General features: G+C 45.2%; 1 protein-coding gene across 2 annotated transcripts in view; it reads right to left on the bottom strand.

Moving 5' to 3' along the window:
* Positions 1 to 16320: 16320 nt before the first annotated feature.
* FECH (ferrochelatase) overlaps positions 16321 to 20207 on the bottom strand; it is a 35077-nt gene continuing 31190 nt past the window's right edge. For both annotated transcript variants that reach the window (XM_077777600.1, XM_077777601.1), the window contains exons 10-11: positions 18176 to 18235; positions 16321 to 17695 (exon numbers count right to left, since the gene is read on the bottom strand). In XM_077777600.1, the coding sequence (XP_077633726.1) occupies positions 17561 to 17695; positions 18176 to 18235 (195 nt within the window). In that variant the 3' untranslated portion in view covers positions 16321 to 17560. The remainder of the gene's footprint in view (positions 17696 to 18175; positions 18236 to 20207) is intronic.

The raw sequence follows: 20207 nt of genomic DNA, 5'->3' as shown, positions 1-20207 counted from the left end.
AGGGGAAGTTGGGTGCTTAACTGACGGAGCCACCCAGGCGCCCTGATAAACTCCGAGGTTTAAACCGCCACTAGTCCAAATCCAAGAAAGCACAAGGATCTGAGTGGGGCCCTCTGAGCTCTGGGAGAGCCAATGTCAGGGGACAAGGCAGGTGACCCCAGAAGACAGGAGACCAGGGTCTCACCTCTGGGCAGATGCCAACTTTCAAAGGCACTGGGGCATCAAACACTTGAAACTCAGGGTCCCCACCTTCAAAAGAACTGCTCTGAGAGGCAGAGACAGGCAAAAGTTTGAGGTCTTCCCAGAACCAATCCCCAAGTGCCCAGAGTAAGTATAAAACCCGGTCATCCCAGAGAAAACATCCTCACTCCATTCTACATGCACACTTGCAAGTCCCTCCCCAACTTGAGAACTCAGCTTGAGGCTCTCATCCTAGTGAGGGCCATCTTCCCTCCGTTTCTTGGCTCTTCTCTTTCTCTCTGTTCCCTCCATTCTCTCCGGCTACCCCCATGCCCTCCGCGCCCCCCCATCCCTACCTGGACCCCTCATTCCTTACCAGCAGTCAACTCTCAAGAAGTTAGCTCCAAACTGTCAAAACTCTCAAATATCTGCCTGGCTTTTTTATTTTTTTTAAGTTTATTTTTGAGAGAGAGAGAGAGAGAGAGCACGGAAGGGATGGGGAGGGACAGAGGATCTTAAGCAGAGGATCTAACAGCACAGAGCCCAGTGTGGGACTCAAACTCAGGAACTGTGAGATCATGACCTGAACCGAAGGCAGACGCTTAACCAACTGAGCCACCCAGGCGTCCCTATCCGACTGGATTCCTAAGGCCTTCAAAGCCACAGCCTCTGTCCAAGTTCAGGTCAGGGGTATCCCCTTTCCTTGCCCTGGGTCGGGGGTGGTGGGGAGAGGACTCAGATTTCTATACATCCTTTAAAAAACAACCCTTCCCTCCCTTCTGTTTGGGCCTGTGAATAACACCTGGGGACAGATGTCTCTGGGTCACCTTTGTGGTGGGGCTCAGTTTCCCCCTCCTTGCAATCCGGAGTAGACCCTGACCTCTTCCCAAGGGCGACCCCTCCCCCTACTCTTGATCCTGTTTACAGGCTTTTCTCCACGACGGCAGCTTATTTGCAGCTGTAGGCTTTCAGCCGCGCTCAGCTCTGCTCCTTTCTGCTGCCGTGGAACATTTTCCATGCCACTGGGGAACGTAATTGCTCCTCACATGCATTTTTGAAAGACCTCGGAAACCTCTGCATAAATCAGTAGAAGTTCATTTATGGTTTTAGAATATTCTGGATAATTTATTTGGTGTCAGGGAGCCGGAGCCGGAGCCTTCACTTTTCAACCTGGGTTCTGCAGGGCCTCCGTTGCATTGCCCTTGCACGTTTGTTTCGGTTTGCCCTGAAATGCCAGCCAGCCACAAGGAGACCTTTATCATGCTTCCAAATAGATTTTTCCCCTTCCTAATGACACACTCTTTGGAGGTTTGACACGGAGCCAGTGCTTCTTCCCCTTTTAAAAAACCAGCAGCTAATCCAGAGCTCTCTTCCTTCCAAGCCACGCAGGCTGCGGCTCTCAGATTTCAGCCCGTCCTTCCTGAGAGTTGGAACCCCGCATCCAGACCTCCTCCTGATGACTTCCTGCTGTCCTCCCACTGGCCAGGGCGGGCGGCATACAGCAAAGTGACCTGGATTATGGTGACACAATTGGAAAATAGCATCTTATCCCAACAGTGTGCAGATTTGGCATGCTTGACATTCTCAGCGCTGTCTCACCAGAAATGCCCGGAGGAAGATCCAGCTGACATTTTTAGCAATTTGCACAATGTCTATCCCCCTAGACTTTTTTTTTTTTTAACATCCTTCCTGGCTATGGATTGAGGTTCAGATGTTCAGTGTTCCCTAATTTTTCCTCTCTCAGTACTTTCACTCCCCCAGATCACGTGACCAAGCCCTAAACTCCTGTCCTCAGAGGACAATCAGAATGACACCTTTAGTGTTTGTGCTTGATTTTATGGCCTCGTGATCTTGTGCCCTTTGGAGTTCAAAGGTCATATCAGGCAGCAGGCAGGGAGGTTTTTGATGTAACCTCTGAACCCCAGAAAACAAAAGGACAGAGGCCCACAGAGACAATCTATCTAAAAATGGTCATATAAAGAATGCAACTCAATCAGCCCAGAGCATGCAAATCACCCAACATGTTTATGCGGCATCCTGCTAAATTCAAACTTCGAGTCAGAAGAAGGGGCACAAACCCCATGATCCCAATACATAAATCAAAGCTTGAGAAAAGCAAAGAAGTGAGTTTACAACCGATTCAGAATGGAAGGATTTGCAAGATGTGATTTATAAATTGTTTTCCTCCCCCACCGCCCGCCTCTGTCCACACTCAAGCACACACACACACACACACACACACACACTGATCAATACCATGCAACTATTTGAAAATCAAGCATTTTCTTTTCTGAAGGTTTGCCCAGTGCTAAGCTGGACAAATGCGTGAGACCCATCAAAGGCCAAGTGCTTTCTTCTTGGCCACTGGAATCATCCTCAGAAACGGGCTGAAAGTCAGCAGAACAGGCAGCTGAGAAGAAAGATGAGGACTTGTCACATTCTGTAGAACAGATGTCACCTCCCGCGTACTACACAGATTGTCCTTCAACAGCCCTTAATACCTACACACATGCCCCCGGGGAAAGGGGGAAAGGGGGACTCATTTTTGAACTGCTGAGAAATCCTATTCATATAGTTAGGTTGTTGGGGCAGGGGAGGTCCTGGTTTTCGTGACTATCAAAATTTTATTTCTCTAAATACCTAAGTGTGTATATCTACCTTGGCAGATAAGATGCTGATCCCAGGAAATCTTTAGAACTTTGCCAAATAAGTCTGTATGAGCAAAAGTTGATATGAGGCCATGGGGAGAAAAGAAATAGATATGCCTTACCCTTTTCTTTCTTTTTTTTTTTTTTAAGTGGATTTATTTATCTTGAGAGAGATGGAGGCAGTGTACGTGGGGGAGGGGCAGAGAGAGAAGAGAAAGAGAATCCCAAGCAGGCTCTGCACTGCCAGCATGGAGCCCCATGTGGGGCTTGAACTCACAAAATCGTGAGATCATGACCTGAGATGAAACCAAGAGTCAATCGCTTAAACGACTGAGCCACCCAGGTATCCCTTTTTTAAAATGGATATTTATTTATTCTTGAAAGAGAAAAGAGAGCATGAGTTGGGGGAGGGTAGAGACAGAGAGCAAGAATCCCAAGTAGACTCTGTGCCATCTTCAAGGAGTCTAACTCAGGGCTTGCTCCCAGGGACCTTGAGATTGTGAGCTGAGCCAAAGTCAAGAGTCCGAAGCTGAGCCACTTAGGTGCTCCTGTGCCTTACCCTTTAATTTTTATTTTATCATTTTTTCAATATAATTTATTGTCAAGTTGGCTAACACACAGTGTGTACAGTGTGCTCTTGGTTTTCGGGATAGATTCCCGTGATTCATAGCTTACATAGGACACCCAGTGCTCATCCCAGCAAGTGCCCTATGTGCCTCCTTACCCTTTTTTTTTTAAGTTTTTAATGTTTATTTATTTTCGAGACCGTGCCTTACCCTTTTAAACAAAGGCTCAGTTTGCAAATAAAATACATGGCTCCTTCTATAGCAAACCTGAAGCCTCCATATCTTCCATTAGGAAGAATTTCTCTCTGCTCTGTCTCATCCAGGCTCCTCCTTTTCTTTTAACTTTGCATCGGAGTGAATATATTTTTGACTATAACTGAACAGTAGTACAACTGTGTTCAGTAAAAAAATGTGCCCTGGGTGTAACCTGGGTGGCTCAGTCAGTTAAGCGTCCAGCTCTTGACCTCGGCTCACATCATGATCTCATGGTTCATGGGACTGAGTGTCGAGTCAGGCTCTGTGCTGACAGCACAGAGCCTGCTTGGGGTTCTGTCTCTCCCTCTCTCTCTGCCCTTCCCCCATTCGTGCATGCTGGCTCTCTCTCTCTCTCTCTCTCTCTCAAAATAAATAAATAAACTTTAAAAAAATGTGTCCTAGAGAGCTGGAACCCCAAAGCAATGCCAGATGAAATAAGAATCCCAGAAAGAACCCTAGAAAGGAAGAAGCCTGGTACTACAGTAGGAAGACCCCACACAGGCCACCTCCCCTCCCTGAGCTTCAATTTCTCCATCTGTAAATTGAAAGCTGCTTTTTCTTTCCCAAGGCCTGCCCCGCACAGACCCCGCCCAGGTGCCCGGACAGCACAACTGCCTTCTCGATTTCTCTGGTTCTGGGCAACCTCCTCTGGACACAGGAGAACGGACGAAACCACTGTTTCTACAACCCTATCCTCTAACTCAGGGCTTCCACAAATTGTTTCCTTCCGAGAAGTGAAATACAACCCACTGAAACCATTTTCCAAGTGATAACGGAGCAGCAAATATTATTTCCAAATGTGCTGCAAAATTCTCCGTGCTAGTTTGGAAACCCAGCCCCAGGAGTATATGAGCTACACCGAAGCTCAGCGTTCTGGACCGCTTCTGCCGGACCGAGGGCTCAAGGCCGCTGGGGCTGGAAAAGCCAGGAGTCTCTTTGGTAGACCACATTCCATAGACACTCAGACACTTTATGCATTCCGGGGGGGGGGGGGCACACCGGAAGTCACGTGGCTACTTGGGAACAGTCAGACTCGAACCCCGGGTTCCTCCATTTGCGGCCCGTAATAATGCCGTGAGCGTGAGGGATTACTCCGGTCCAGAGTGCTTACTTCTTCCATGCCCCGTGGGCTCTCTCCACAACAACGTTACTCCCCTGGTCTTGGACATGAGGAACCAGAGTCCTGAGAGGTCTGCCTGCTTGCTCAGGTCTCATCCGGGGAACCAGGATTGGGGTCCAGGTTCTACTGGATTCCAGGCCTGTGCTGGCAACACCCGCCTCAGCCCTGAGGCCCCATGTCCATGCTCTGACCACACTCAGTGCTGCCTCCTAAGTGGGAGATGTGAAGTTCGCAGGCCTAAGGTGCGTGGAGGGGTGCTTTCTGGGAAAGGCAAGAAGGGGGTGTGTCAGGGGTTGAATGGTGTCCCCCGGAAAGACATCAACACTTCTGATATGATCTATTTTGGGAAAAGAGTCTTTGCAGATATAATTAAGGATCTCAGGGTAATCTGGGTGGGCCCTAAATCCAATGACAAGTGTTCTTATAAGTGACAGAAGAGAAGACACAGGAGAAGGTCATGTGAGGTCAAGGCAGAGATTAAAGTGACACAGGGACAAGCCAAGGAACACCTGCTGCCACCAGAAACTGGAAAAGGCAAGGGGGCCCCTGTGTTAGAGAAAGCTTCTTTGCTTCTCACCGGAAAGCTGAAAGGACCATCCACCCCAAGTGAGGGCAGGTGAGGAAAGACGGCGGAGTTGAGCCCTTGCACCGTGCACTCTGGACACAGAGGCTCATTTGATTGTCACCCCTCAGACCTTATTCCAGTGATTCCCAACCTTTTGCAGGTGCAACACAGCCCAGATCCTGCTTGGCTGGTACTGTTCTGGGTGGCCAGACATGACGAGCCTGGGAGGTCGGGCCACCTCAGGCCACACCTGGCCACCCCCAGGGCTGACAGACCCCTAAGCAGCCAGAAACCAAGAAATCCACCTGAGCACAACAGTCACGAGGCTCTGCCTTACAAAGCTTGTTTCTGTATGTATTTAATATTTAATAAACCTAAATTTTTTTTTAAAAAATGATAGTTATAATCTTCAGAAGCAAATCTTGAGAATTTTGGAAACATTTGAAGATGCCTCCCACGCAGGTAGAAGGAGAGTAGAGGTTTTTAAAAATAGAAGCTGATGCCGAGAGTTTTGATAAAATGAGATCACCGTAATAAAACATTCTCTGCTCCTACCTGTGAATCATACCGAGAATGAACCACCTCGCCTTGGACGCTGTAGTTTGGGGTATATATAAAAGCCCCACTTTCAGAATGAAGACCCCTTTCCTCCCCTATCCAGCCCTCTCAACCTTCAGGTGCACACACATGCACTCACACACACACACGCAGGCACACACACAATGAACCAGGAAAGGAAGGAAAAGAGATCAGTAATGAGAGAGCCCACTAATGGATTGGCTTAAGTATAGAACAACATCCCATCACTGTTCTAGAAAATAATCAATCAAGCACTTAATTTTAAACATAAAAGTAAGCTGCCAGGAGACTGTTAATAGATAACCAAATAAATTAACAGTTGTAGGTGGGATTTGAAACCAGGTCAGATTTCCCTCTCCCCCAAGCTCCGAGCCCATGTACATAAAGAGTTTCCCCAGCTTGGCATCTCATCTCACACTGTTTCAAAGAGAAATCTCCTTTTAGCCAATATCCCCTCTCAGCAGGCTGGTCACTTCAGGGAATTGTCCTTTGTGCGTCTTCCATAAATTTTATAACACCGCTACTTTAAAATATTGATGGGCAACTTGGCCTTGGCCCAGGCCCACAGTGGGTTAGTGTGGACATGAAAACCTTCAGGAGCACAGAAGCAGGAAGGAACACATCCCCCGCTGACCTTTCTTAAAGGGACAATTGTGTAAGTGCAGTGGTTACCTGAGCTGGAGGCCTGCCCGGCTTTGATGGATGGTTCTGCCCTCTGGGAGCCATCTCAAGCCACTCGGGGACAGGAGGGCATGTGGGACACACACAGGCAATGCTCAGGTACCTGCAGACCCGTAAAGGGTAAGTGAAATCCACACACAAGCCCCCAAGTTGTTTTAACCTGAGACTCCACTTTCTCTCAACACTCAAACACTTTGCAAAGTTATTGATGAATAAGAATTGACAGCTTTATAGTCTGTCTCTTCTCCATATACCCGTGACCTTCTCAGGGCAAGTGACCAAAAGTAAATGCAACAAGGAACATCAAAGGCAGGACTGGAGAATTGATCCCTGATTCCTGGAGGCTCTGTGATTGCTCTGAACTTCTAGAATGATATCCATTCTGCCATCACACTCTCTTCAAAACACACCCCAAAAAACAACACAGTAAAAGTCTGCCTCCTAGAGCAATACAGCAATAGTCTGCTAATTAAATGACTAACACAATGATAGTTGTCATTTATTAGGCCTTGACACAGACAGACACACACAGACACACACACACTGAGCACTGCACTGTACCAAATATGTTGTGCATGTGATCTCATTGAATCCTTTTTTTTTTTTTCAATCTGCAAAAATATCCTTTGATTCAGAAAATACACTGCTAGGAATTTTTCTCAAGGAAGTAACAGAGGCTATGTCCAAAGACTTTGTCTTTAAGGATATTAATAAAATTTAAGTAAAAAATTAAAATAAAAAGTTCTGGGGCATTTGGGTGGCTCAGTCAGTTGAACGTCTGATTCGGACTCTTGATATGAGCTTGGATCATGATCTCATAGTTCGTGAGATTGAGCCCCGTGTTGAGCTCTGCGCTGACAGTGTGGAGCCTGCCTGGGATTCTCTCTCTCTCTCTCTGTCCCCTCCTCTCCCTACCTCTCTCTCTAAAATAAAAAAAAAAAAAATTTAATATGAAAAAGTTCCAATAATGGAGAGGTGGTAAAAAATTATAATATATCCATACAATAAAATATTGTGTGGCCATCATGTTGTAGGGGCACCTGGTGGTTCAATCGGCTGAACGTATGACTCTTGATTTTGGCGCAGGTCATGATCTCACTGTTGGTGAGTGCAGGCCGCAAGTTGAGCTCCACACTGACAGTATGGAGCCCGCTTGGGATTCTCCCCTTTCTTATCTCTCTGCCCCTCTCCTGCTCACTCTCTCTCTCTCAAAAATAAACTTAAAAAGGGGCGCCTGGGTGGCTTAGTCGGTTGAGCGTCCGACTTTCGCTTAGGTCATGATCTCGCAGTTCGTGGGTTCGAGCCCCNTTAAAAAAAAATAAAATAAAATAAACTTAAAAAAAAAAGAATTTAAAACTATGTTGTAAAAAAAGATATATTTATAAATATGTCTAGGAGATAGTATTTGGTAAGCAATAGAAAACTAGGAACAATATAAATATTTTTACATATTTACGGTATGTAATACATATATGTGCATAAAGTATGTGATGAAATTCATCAAAGTATCATGATTATGGGTGATTTTTTTCTTCATTTTCTTTCTCTTAATTTCTAAATTTTTATAGTTTCTTTAAAAAAAATTTTTTTTTAACGTTTGTTTATTTTTGAGAGAGAGACAGAGAGTGAGAGTGGTGGAGGGGCAGAGAGAGAAGGAGACACAGAATCCACTGCAGGCTCCAGGCTCTGAGCTGTCAGCACAGAGCCCGACACAGGGCTCAAACTCACAAACTGTGAGATTATGACCTGAGCCAAAGTCAGTCACTTACCTGACTGAGCCACCTAGGTGCCCCCCTAAGTTTTTATAATTTCTAATAAAAATATTTTTTAGAGAGGCGCCTGGGTGGCTTAGTCGGTTAAGCGTCTGACTTTCGCTTGGGTCATGATCTCGCGGTTCGTGGGTTCGAGCCCCGCGTCGGGCTCTGTGCTGACTGCCAGCTCAGAGCCTGGAGCCTGTTTCAGAGTCTGTGGCTCCCTCTCTCTCTGACCCTCCCCTGCTCACGCTCTCTCTCTCTCTCTCTCTCCTGGAAATAAATAAAACATTTTAAAAAAATGTTTTTTAGAGAAAGAGACAACAAGCAGGGGAGAGGGGCAGAGAGGGAGGGAGGGGGGGAGGGGGAGAGAGGGAGAGAGGGAGAGAGAAACTTACAGGACTTAAGCTGGAGTCTGGAAATCATGACCTGAGCCAAAATCAAGAGTTAGACGCTCAAGTCACTGAGCCACCCAAGCACCCCAAGAAAATTAGTTTTTAAAATTATGACCTGGTACTAGGCCCAAATATTCATAGATGTTAGTTAGCTTAATAACTGCCCATCAGACATACAAAGCCCTCTCTAGTCTGTGATGTGGATTTGCCACAGTCTCAGCGGACCCTCAGGGCAACATTCTCAGCGAGACAGAATGTTTTGGGAATTCCAGAGATTTTGAAACACACACACACACACACACACACACACACACACACACACACACACGAGAGATGTACGAAGACGCCAGGGCCCACCCTCGGCTTTCGGGCAGGCAGCACCCAGGCCTGTGTGGACGAGGGCTGGCTGCCCCTGACCACGGCTCACAGGCCCTTCCCTCCAAGCCCTCCGTGTCCACTGAGGGGAGCCCCGCGCCAGCGGCTGCATCCGGGGCTCTCAAAGCAGTCCGCCGCCTACCTCCTTGGGCTCCCCTCGCAACCACCACCCGCTACCCTGCAGGGCTCAGGTTCTCCAGGATTCTGCTCTGCTCGGGGCAGGAAGGGAGGCAGCGGGGCAACATTCCAGAACACCTGCGAAGCAAAATCTCTGCCCCGGATGGAAGTCAGCAGTGCGACGGAGCTGGCTCTTATCCGCTTAGGAGAGCCAGTGGTGGCCTCTCTTCCCGTGCCTGCCATCAGTGACCTCACACAGGTAGCCCGGTTGGCCGCGGTGGGAGTATTTACACCACGGGAAGCGGCACACACTGTAAATCCGGGCTTTTGTCCCCGCGGAGAGCCAGGCGTTACACCGTCACCAGCCCAGCGCTGCAGGCTCTCAGAGCGAGAGATGCACAGGCCGCGGTGAAAGTCCGCCCGCCCACACCCCTGCTTTAAACACGGTCACACGTGCTCGGACCAAAGCAGGACATTCATCAGAGAACTGACTGCGTATGCACAAAACCTTGCCAATCTGCCTCCTCTCCACTCACCGTGCTGCCACTTAACTTTGCTGTGGCTTCTTCAAAGCCCGTGCACGACCATCCAGCGCACTTCATTTAGTTCTGAACTTCACGGTTGAAACGAGCCGAGTGGCCAGCTGCCCGAGAAGGCGCCCGGTCTGGGTCAGCCGACTCCTGGGTCCTGGCCCCCGAGACTTCCCTCGGGGAGGGGGGAGGGGTGCGGCCCACTGACGCCCCGGTGGCTTTGTCGGCCTTGGCTCTGGCTGGGTCCCCGGAACCCCTCCGCTGCGAGAACAGCCTCTGCTCTCTCTGCACTTGTGGACAACTGGGCCGGGAGTGAGGCCGAGCAGGAGATCCTTCGGCCCACAGGGTGCTACCGCGGGCAGGAAGAACGTGCAGGGCGTTAGTCTGGGGGCTCCATTTAACCCTCTTTGAGAAGTGGCCGGAACCGAGCCGCCACAAGGCCCTCGGAAGGCTACCTCACGCTGCGCAGCCGCAGTCAGAGGCGTGAGCGTGTTCTGGAAGAGTCAGGAAGGGAAGGCCAGGCTAACTCTTTCTGTGGTATAGCGCCACCACTGCCCAGCCGCGGACTTGGCCTTGAGGGAGATGTGGGAGGGATCAGGCGTAAAACCCTGAAGATCTCTGAGCTCCAGAGGATCAAGGGGACTGCGGCAAAGGCTCACACAGGGCTGGAAACTAAAGAAAGCATCTCAGAAGCACAGAAGGGCGACGGCTGCGGAGAGTGGTTGTGTCTGTTCTAGTCAAGTTCTGAGGCCCAGGAAGAGGTTAGAATTCACTGCTTGCCAGTTTTACCCCTTCTGTCACAGACTTGACATATGAAAGACACAAATGAAAGGAAATGCTTGGCTACAAAGCCCAGCCCTAAGAACACTTAGCTTCAGGAAAAATCGGAACGCAAAACCAGAGGAACGAGGGTCCGATGGGCGTCCTGGGGTGGGTGAGGCCACCGGGCGGGGGGAGGGGGGCAGCTCTGCACAGGGCGCGCCACCTCGTTGTTTGTGGCCGTCACGGGCATCATGAGGCTCAGCGTCCCCGAGGAATGGACGTGAAGCAATGAGCAAGCGCCCCCGAGAAACCAGAGCAGGCGCTCGGGGAGCCACTGCTGATCTTAAGGAGGATCCTATTCCCCAAACAAGTGCCACCTCTGGCGTGCAGTCCTCACTCGCGACCCTTCTCTGGGGCCCAGTGAGGTGAGAGGCAGAACAAAGCCCTCCTCATTAAACCCTATCCCAGCTTCTGGCCGGAACTGATCAGGAGAGTCACACGTGCACGTGTCAGGGGTTTTGTCAGTTACTGGAATCTTACTAAAAAGATTAAACTACCTACTCACCCTGGGGTGGCCTCCACTCTGAATTGACAGTGACAGAGAGAGAGACTTGCCTCCATATGTAGTGAATCTGAAGACCACCACCAGTATGCAGTCCACATGTACCATTTCCAGTATTCCAGAAAATTCCCTTTTAGGCACAAATATGGTAAACAGTCACCAACCAGTGCTGGGAAAAAAACAACTTACGCATATGTGTGGGAGTGTTTATTGTAAATTTTACCATTATAAAAGATAGAAGACACCTTATACAAATAATAATCAAATACATGATACTCTGTACTGTAAACTCCATATAGCCAATTGATGCTCAAAGAAATCCTTCTGTTGATTTTCACCAAGTTCTTCCATCTGTAGCCAGTCTTTGGTTGCAATGGGTAAACAAGTATAGTTCTGACATGAATGTTGATTTAAAAAAATTTTTTTTAAATTTTTTTAATGTTTTATTTATTTCTAGGAGAGAGAGAGAGAGACAGTGTGAGCAGGGGAGGGTCAGAGAGAGAGGGAGTCACAGACTGAAACAGGCTCCAGGCTCTGAGCTGGCAGTCAGCACAGAGCCCGACACGGGGCTCGAACCCACAAACCGTGAGATCATGACCTAAGCAAAAGTTGGACGCTTAACCGACTAAGCCACGTAGGTGCCCCAATTTTTTAAAAAATTTTTTAATGTTTTATTTATTTCTGAGAGAGAGAGACAGCGTGAGCGGGGGAGGGTCAGAGAGAGAGGGAGACACAGCATCCGAAACAGGCTCCAGGCTCTGAGCTGGCTGTCAGCACAGAGCCTGAGGTGGGTCTCCAACCCACAAACCGTGAGATCATGACCTGAGTTGAAGTCGGACGCGTAACTGACTGAGCCACCCAGGCGCCCCTTAATGAGTAATACAAATGTCAAACAACTCCTCTGTGTTGAAACTTCACTTGGATAAATTGGATAATAGTTTTCAAATAACAGAAGACTATTTCAAGTCTTTGTGTTATTCGCAATGTAATGGCAATAGATGACAACTTATAATCGGCATTATTAATACTTTCTCCATCACTTTCTTGTCTAGATAATCAACAAAACAATCAGTCAAGTCCTAGTTTATACTATTTGCTGATTTCTACAGTGTAAACAGCTCTATCACAGCCAGTCTCAAGCTATCATGATGTCATTGAACCGACTAGGAAAGAGAGGCGCGGTAACACATCATTGTGTGGCATTTCCAACCTACAGGCACAATAAACACAAATCACTGCTACAACAAAGATAATCGAATGTAGTAAAATAATTGAGAAGTGATGAATTTTGAATACTTGTTACTTTTCTTTTTGATATGATTTATTCTCAGCATAAAATCTATTATTTCTTAACATGTCAAGAGAGTAAATCTTTGCCCAGAAGGAGGAAAGTTGGCCTGTGTGTTCTCATCTCAGTAACAGGAGGCTGAGTGTACGCTGGGAACGTCAGAGTGACAGCCATCAAGCAACCAGAAACAGGACCCAGTTCCTGCCCAAGGGCTTATAACAAAGGCTCCAACTAGGCTTTTTTCCAAAAATGTTTTTAATTCCAACATCCATCTTAATGGCTTACTGTAGACTAATTTAGCCAGTAGTTTATTCTACTAAAAATGGAAGCTAATGATTTCAGCTAAAAACAACTAAGCCAGTACCATCAAAGTGTATCGTAAGAAACTGATTATCATAGGCATTTGTTGCCCACTTCCTTCTCCCTACAGAAAGGCTTAATAAGATTCCCACAGCAAGAGCAAAAGGCTTACTTCCTCCCTTGGGACCCACAGTTATGAATGTGTTCTCTAGAGGGCATCTTAACACCACCCCCCCCCACCCCCGCCCCCAACCAGAGCTCTTCAAAGACTCATCTCATGCAGGGAGCAAGGTCCCACTAAAGAGTATCGCCTGCTAATACTGGTCATATTAGTGCCATTTGGCAAATATTGATGACCTCACCCTATTTCTCTTGAGCGCCCACCAGTACTCAGCTTGGTGCCACATAGCTCAGCACACTTTATCCTTTCCAAAATACGTAGATTTTGGAAAGAGGCATAACTTCTAAGAAAGATCAGGTAATAGTCATACCACTTACCTGTCCATCTGGAAGAAATCTAGCCCTAAAAAAGGGGTGGGGTGGGGTGCCTGAGTGGTTCAGTTGACTCTGCATCAGACTCTTGATTTTGGCTCAGGTCATGATCCCACAGTCATGAGACCAAGCCCCGAGTTGGGCTCTGCCCTGGATGTGGAGCCTTCTTAAGATTCTCTCCTTCTCCCTCTGCCCCTCTCCTCCACTCACTCGCTCTCACTCAAAAAAAAAAAAAAAAAAAAGTTTTCAGGTGCCACTGTTCGAATTCACCAGGAATTCTGATTGGGTAAGCACATTCAACACAATTATGGCATGATTAAATATTTTAACTGGCAATAATTCAAGCATAATGCAGATTTCTTGATTCAGATTCAATCCATTTGATGCATATACCCTGAAACCTTATGACACTAGTTTTTGTAAAATGAAATGTGTCACAAAAAGCCACCTGGAATGGGAAATTACTGAAGGGACTTGTTACAAAAGAATCTTAGTTATTAGGCAATTAGGATAAAATTCCTGAGAATATTTACAAAGCCTGCCTGGGGCATGACCTTGATGAAATGTTTTTAATTTTATAATTTTTGGAAACAATGAAAGGAATGGTTAGCTTTTGTCTTCCTCTGAGTACTCTGCACTTTGCTATGGAGACTGCTAAACTGAATGATTTTAATTCAGGGCACTAGTTTTAGTACCAGCTTAGAATTTTCCAGCTTGTGACTTGCCAACAAATTTCCCATTTCCATCTAGTGTTGGGAAGCATGTTCCCGTACCATCTTCAGGATTCTGACAGAAGGGGCTTCTCAGGCTAGGTTAAGAGCTTAGAGACAAGGTGCTAAAAAAAGATGTGTTCCGTTGCCCTTGGCTTATGCACCTGCATCCGCACATGCGCACACTTCCGTGAATTCTTTCTATGGCTGCCATCTTTAATTGCCGCCCTCTGGCTATAGCTCTACAAGCTGGCCCCTTCTCCCAGGCCCAGCCACCCCCAGAATGGAGGAATGAACACAGCAGAGTTCTAGGACTGAGACCCATGTTGCTATATTTTGGGACCAACGCAAGTCTTACTGCTGCCTCTACTCACTGGTGTGGGCTCACCCTCATGGCTTAATAGCGTATTTTATTATTTTAGGTTTATTTATTTTGAGAGACAGCATGAGTGGGAGGGGCAGAGAGAATCCCAAGCAGTCTCTGTACTATCAGCGCCGAGACCAACGGTGGGGGCGGGGGTTCAAACCCAAAAACGGTGAAATCATGATCTGAGCTGAAACCAAGAGTCGGAGGGTTAACTGAGCCACCCACGTGCCCCATTGAATAACATATTTTAGGTAAACACAGTGGCATCTGATTGAGCAAATAACCTCCCTTATATACCTTAGAGTCTCTGGGATTAAATACCCAATTTATCAGAACAGATTAGCCAAGGGGAAAATAATGCGACATTTTATCCCAAGAAACTCATCCCACCAAATTAGTGTATCAAAAAGAAAATTGAGAGAAAAAAACCCCACCTATTTTCAAGATCAGCTGAACATGTAAATGACCTACTATGACTTTAGGATTGTGGATATAATGTATCTTCTCACAGGCTTAATTTGGGCAACTTGGAGCAGAAAACCCACTTTCTCTTCTATCTACATAGCCATTGTCTAAATAAGCTCAGTCATAAAGAAAACTTTAATGAAATCCTAGAGAAATGTCACATTCTGTTCATGGAATTACTGGGCAAGGATGTGTACTCTGAGGTACTATCAGGAAGTCAAGAGTATTTACTATTTAATCAGCACCAACAAGTCACTGATACACATTTTTTTAAGTAGGCTCCACATCCCACGTGGGGCTTGAATCATGACCCTGAGATCAAGAGTTGGATGCTCTACCAACTGAGTCACCCAGGCGGATGTACATTTAAAAGGCTTTTAACAATGAGTTTCATTTCTCTGATATGAAGTAAATATTCTTTGAGAGCAAATATTTCTTCTAATTTAAAAAAGGCAAGTAGTTCCAGAATGCACATTCTTCAGAACAGTTCCTTCCTTCTGTGCCATCCATACAGGGAGCCGGGCCTTACAAGGACCCTGGCCAGGCTGAACCCGCTTGGCGTCACAGAGCCTGCGTGTTTCCTATATAGGCTGATTCATCAATTAAAGCCAGGTCTGCGCCTCCGCGCAGCATAAAGGAGCTGCCAGCGGCTCATGGCTAATTACCAGGGCAAACTTGTGTATTTCAAAGTTGGCAAATAGGAAAACTGTTCTCAAAGACTATTAGTTCTGACACGAGCAGTCGTTGATTTTGTCCTAGCCAATGCTCCCCTTGAGTATGATCCTCCCCCACCTTTGCTTAATAACAGTCAAAGGTAACACTCCTCAGGATAACAAATGCCCTGGGCAGTGATCCCAATAACTCCCCCTTTGTCTGTCCCTACAAAGGCCGGGCTGGTCCCCTTCAGAATCAAGGGTATTATTCCAGACAGCCCAGTCACTGTTGATTCAGAGGTTGCCTTAACAAATGGGGGGTTTCAGAAACCCTAGCAAGAGCTCCTGAGCTGGAGCTTTCTGTAACATCTCCGTAATAATATGTATTTGACTGTGAAACAGGCCCTCAGCGTGACTGAAGCGGCAAATGGCTGGGAGCCTAACCCCCCTTCCAGTGCCATCTCACCAACCCAGAGAATTCACTTCACTGTAGGACTCAGTCTACCTTGAATCAAATCCCCCAAGAGCTGACAAAAACAGCCAAGTATCTATGCCTTGTACCTTTCTCTGGATATACAATCTACCAATAGGAAAACCAATTTGGAAAAACAAAAACAAAAACCATGGACGTTACTCAAATTTCAGAGCTGTTATCAATGTGGGAAAATCATGAACTAAAATGGATGGCATGTTTTTTTTCTTGTGTTGCAAAGAAAATTCCTATTTAATAATTTTGATTATTAACTTGTATTTGTTTTAACAGACAGCATGAATCAAATAGTTAAAACCTTAATGATGTGATAATATTTATCAACATGGTAAATCCTGAATATAGGAGATCTATGATTCTTCTAATACTTCCACTTTATGAACTGGCTTTAAAAACATCAAAGACATGCTCTTTTGAAGAACAAAGTTTTCGGGCTTGGAGGAAAGAGAAGGTAATCATTACAAATTCATTACGGATCCATCAGAGATTTTTTTAATCCATTTAAATCCAAGTAAAGGAGATCAGATTCTGATCTTATATTATTTCTACATTTTTAGAACAACTTTTCACTCACAAATTCAAGGTTACAATGGCATTAAAAATATCCACAGGAAAAGACTGGCAAGAGATAGATGTATATGATTAATTGTCGTTGCATTAGAGTGGTTATTTCTTTTTCCTCTATTTTTCAAATTTCCAAGAGCATGGTTCCATCATTTTTATGATAAAAATTAAAACTTAAGAATTCAAGATTACAAAGCATAGCTGACTTTATAAAATAATTCTTCAAACAAATGGGCAGAAGACATTCAAACCAAATAAAGATGATGCTCCATGGAAAGTTTCCCTAGGGTCCTGGGACAGCTTTAAAGATGAAGCCCGTTGTTAGTATTTCCCGGCATCACAGTCCTTGGGGACCGGAAGCAGTGAGAGCCCCCGCTTCCTGTGGTACCACAGATCCTCACCAGGCAAGTATGACCCATGCTGGGTTGCTACAGGTTTATTAGCCTTGTGTGCTTGGGGAATCTTAACGCACTTTTGGAATCCGTACTCGATTTGGTTTTATGGTGAGGAAAGTGAGGTTCACACATAAGTACCGAAATGACCAATTAATGGTGACATCACCATTAACTGCTGCAAAAGCAGCCATTATAGGCAACCATACCACCTCATTATCGGCATTCTGTAACCCACGGGCTTAGAGAAAGATTAGGTAACAGTTCCTTTTCAAACTATATTTCCTTTACTCAAGTCTGTTCCCTTAAAAAACAAGGACAACTCGATGCACAAGACTGTAAACGGATCTCATTCACACTGACGGCCCACAGAGGGGACTCTCCATTAATTACCCTTGCAGGTTTTTTGAGCAATAAAATGAAAATCTGTATTTAAAATACGTGTGCATCCATTAAGATAAATGTTTAAAACTTGTTTTTTAAGTAGCCCAGTGGACATTCCAAACTGGTAACTTTATCCAGATTTTGGGGGGGGGGGGGTGGTATATAAATGCTTCCTGTATTAGTATATAAAATAGAAAACCCCAATAAGGCTTTCAGAGTCTGTTCCTCAAGAAATCACACAATTGGTGTCCAAAGGCTGTACAGATACCAATGTAACTTTCTTCCTTGATCTCTGAATGCATCTCCTCCACAATGGAGGTATCTGGGGGGTGGGCATTTGCCTAATCCCACGGGGTCCTCTGGCTGGGGTCACAGCTGCTGGCTGGCGAAGAAGGATTTAGTCTCCCTGCAGACAGGATTTACACAGAGCGGACAACTCAGAGTCAACTGCTTGGAGCACAGCTCGTTTGACTGGATGTGTGAGAGCACCAAATCGGCCAGGGCCTGGAAGACGGGCGACAAGAGGCAAAGATTCCTCAGAAGCAGCAAGTCTGCCCTCTCCCCACGCACCTCCCTCCCCCTCCCATCTGCCCAGATAATCACGATAGCTGGGGGTTTCTTTTCGTCTGAATTATGGCTGCTTTGAACTGGATTCTGTAATATCTCCGTTTCCTAAGGATCCTCGGCTTAGAGAAAAGTTAAAATAGAGATTTTAGAGAAGAAAATCCTCTTACCCCACCTGCTAAACCTTGCCTCTGAAAGGCAGATCTTAAATCAGACATAGTTATAGGTGGGTAGAAAATAAGAAAATCGGGACTATCTAAAGGAAAAAAGAGCAAAGAGCATAAGGAAGTCGATTTTATTTTTGTAATTAATTGGAACTCAAAATGTTCTAATATGTGAGAAAACCAATATTCTGTAAGAGTTTCTCAGAGGATTACTCTCCGATATGTTCTACGAAAATGGTTGCAACGGTATAGATACCTTGGAGAACAATGGATTTCCATTAAGAGACTCTGCTCTTCTGATGTTTTCGACTCCACACTGAATCAAATGAGAAAGAGAGGGAAACACACATACACATTTTATTTTCCTTTTTTTTTTTAAAGAAACCGCTATAAAAAAGTATACAGACATAGATACACACACAACTTAAAGTCTTACTTCCAAAGTGTTCCCAGACTGCTCAGAAATGAAAACAGTCATGGGACGACACGGATGTTGATTTTCACCTCTGTCATCATAAAACTGCTCGCAAGTTCTATTCCTTCCCCCACCCCATTACCTTCCCGTAGGTGCTTAGCTTCCAAACCATTTTTGAGGCTGTATTTGACAGAATTCTCAAGTCGTTCAAATCTGCTTACCATTCTTTTTTAAATCTACCTTTCTGCTGCATACTTTTACAGACTCTACCTAAGCAGAATGTTGCTTTAATTAAATAAATCTTTATGCCTGTTTTGATTCCAATTGCCAAAAGAGGTAAATTAATTTAATGTATATTGAACCTAGATGGAATCCAAGGCAGAGTTGGATTGGATTAATACATACGTACACAGAGAAATCCAGAATAAAACCTAAGGACAGTTTCACTGTCATCCTTGCTTCCCTCCCCCAAAATACCCAGCTGATTATCCCCCAAATAATTAAGAAATATCTAATTATTGGTCACTCAGGTAGTCAAGATCTTCTCTTTCTAAAACGCGCTGGCTTTTCTGTTGCTTTATCTTTCAAGTTAACGTTAGCTGGCAAGGGAGAACAGTGAGATTCAGCAAATACATAGTTCTCAACTTAAAAAGAGACTATATTGTAAAATGTCACATAGAAGTCAGCAATGGCAGGATGGCCAACACCAGCAATGGCCTTTAACACTGTTCACAGGAGAGTTAAGGATACCACCCTGGAGGGCAACCCAGCAAAATATCTACCACTGTTTAAATTCCATTTCTAGGAATTTTTCCTAAGAAAATAATTGGAAAAAGAGAAAGAAAATGATGTTTATTACAGAGCAGTTAGGAAAATACAAAGTTGGAAACATCTTAAATGTATACTGATCAAGGATTTGTTAAAAACAATTATACGGGGGCGCCTGGGTGGCTTAGTCGGTTAAGCGTCCGACTTTCGCTTAGGTCATGATCTCGCGGTTTGTGGGTTCGAGCCCCGCGTCAGGCTCTGTGCTGACTGCCAGCTCAGAGCCTGGAGCCTGTTTCAGTCTGTGACTCCCTCTCTCTCTGACCATCCCCTGCTCACGCTGTCTCTCTCTCTCTCTCTCCTAGAAATAAAAAAAAAAAGGTAACCTATTAAAAAAAAAAACAATTATACGGATCTAACTACATTTATTGACTTGGGTCTGTAACATTTTTAAGGGAAAAAAAGATTACAAAATGGTATGAATAAAATACCATTTTTGTTAAACATGTAGGGGAATACCATTTTTATTAAAGTACACATACATTTAGAGAAAAAAGGGGACTTAATTTTATCAAAACATTAACTTACTATCTCTCAATGTGATGCTTCTCTGAACTGTCTGAGCTCTTTATTATTTTTATTATCGATAAGCAACAATTTCATCTTGGGGGAAAAATTTCAAACTACTTTTTAAATAAAGTCATTTTAAACACAGCATATTCTCCCATCAAAACAATGAAGTAAACCGTAGCCAGATGGTTTCTTTATTCTCTCTATGGACTAATCTATTCGTCACTAATAATCCATTTGATTACTAAGGAATAATCTCAGTTTAGTTAATATTAATGAGTGTGAATCATCATGTGATACAAAACCTATTTTCCAAATACACTAGTATGAACTATATTTGCACGTTAAGTCTCTTTGAGGAGCGAGCTCACGACTAGCCAAGGTCATGGTGGGATACGGACGGCACCATTACATGAAGTCCACAGACAATGCTGCAACTTCATGTCAGCCAATTACAACTTTCCCATCAATTCTCTATCAGAACTATTGACACCCTCTAATTTCCTCAACATTCGATGACCAGCGTGCATAAACAGAA

Source organism: Crocuta crocuta, unplaced genomic scaffold, assembly GCF_008692635.1.
Source record: "Crocuta crocuta isolate KB4526 unplaced genomic scaffold, BGI_CrCroc_1.0 scaffold36, whole genome shotgun sequence".
Taxonomy (NCBI): Eukaryota; Metazoa; Chordata; class Mammalia; order Carnivora; family Hyaenidae; genus Crocuta; species Crocuta crocuta.
This window is presented reverse-complemented; position numbering and strand designations above follow the sequence as displayed.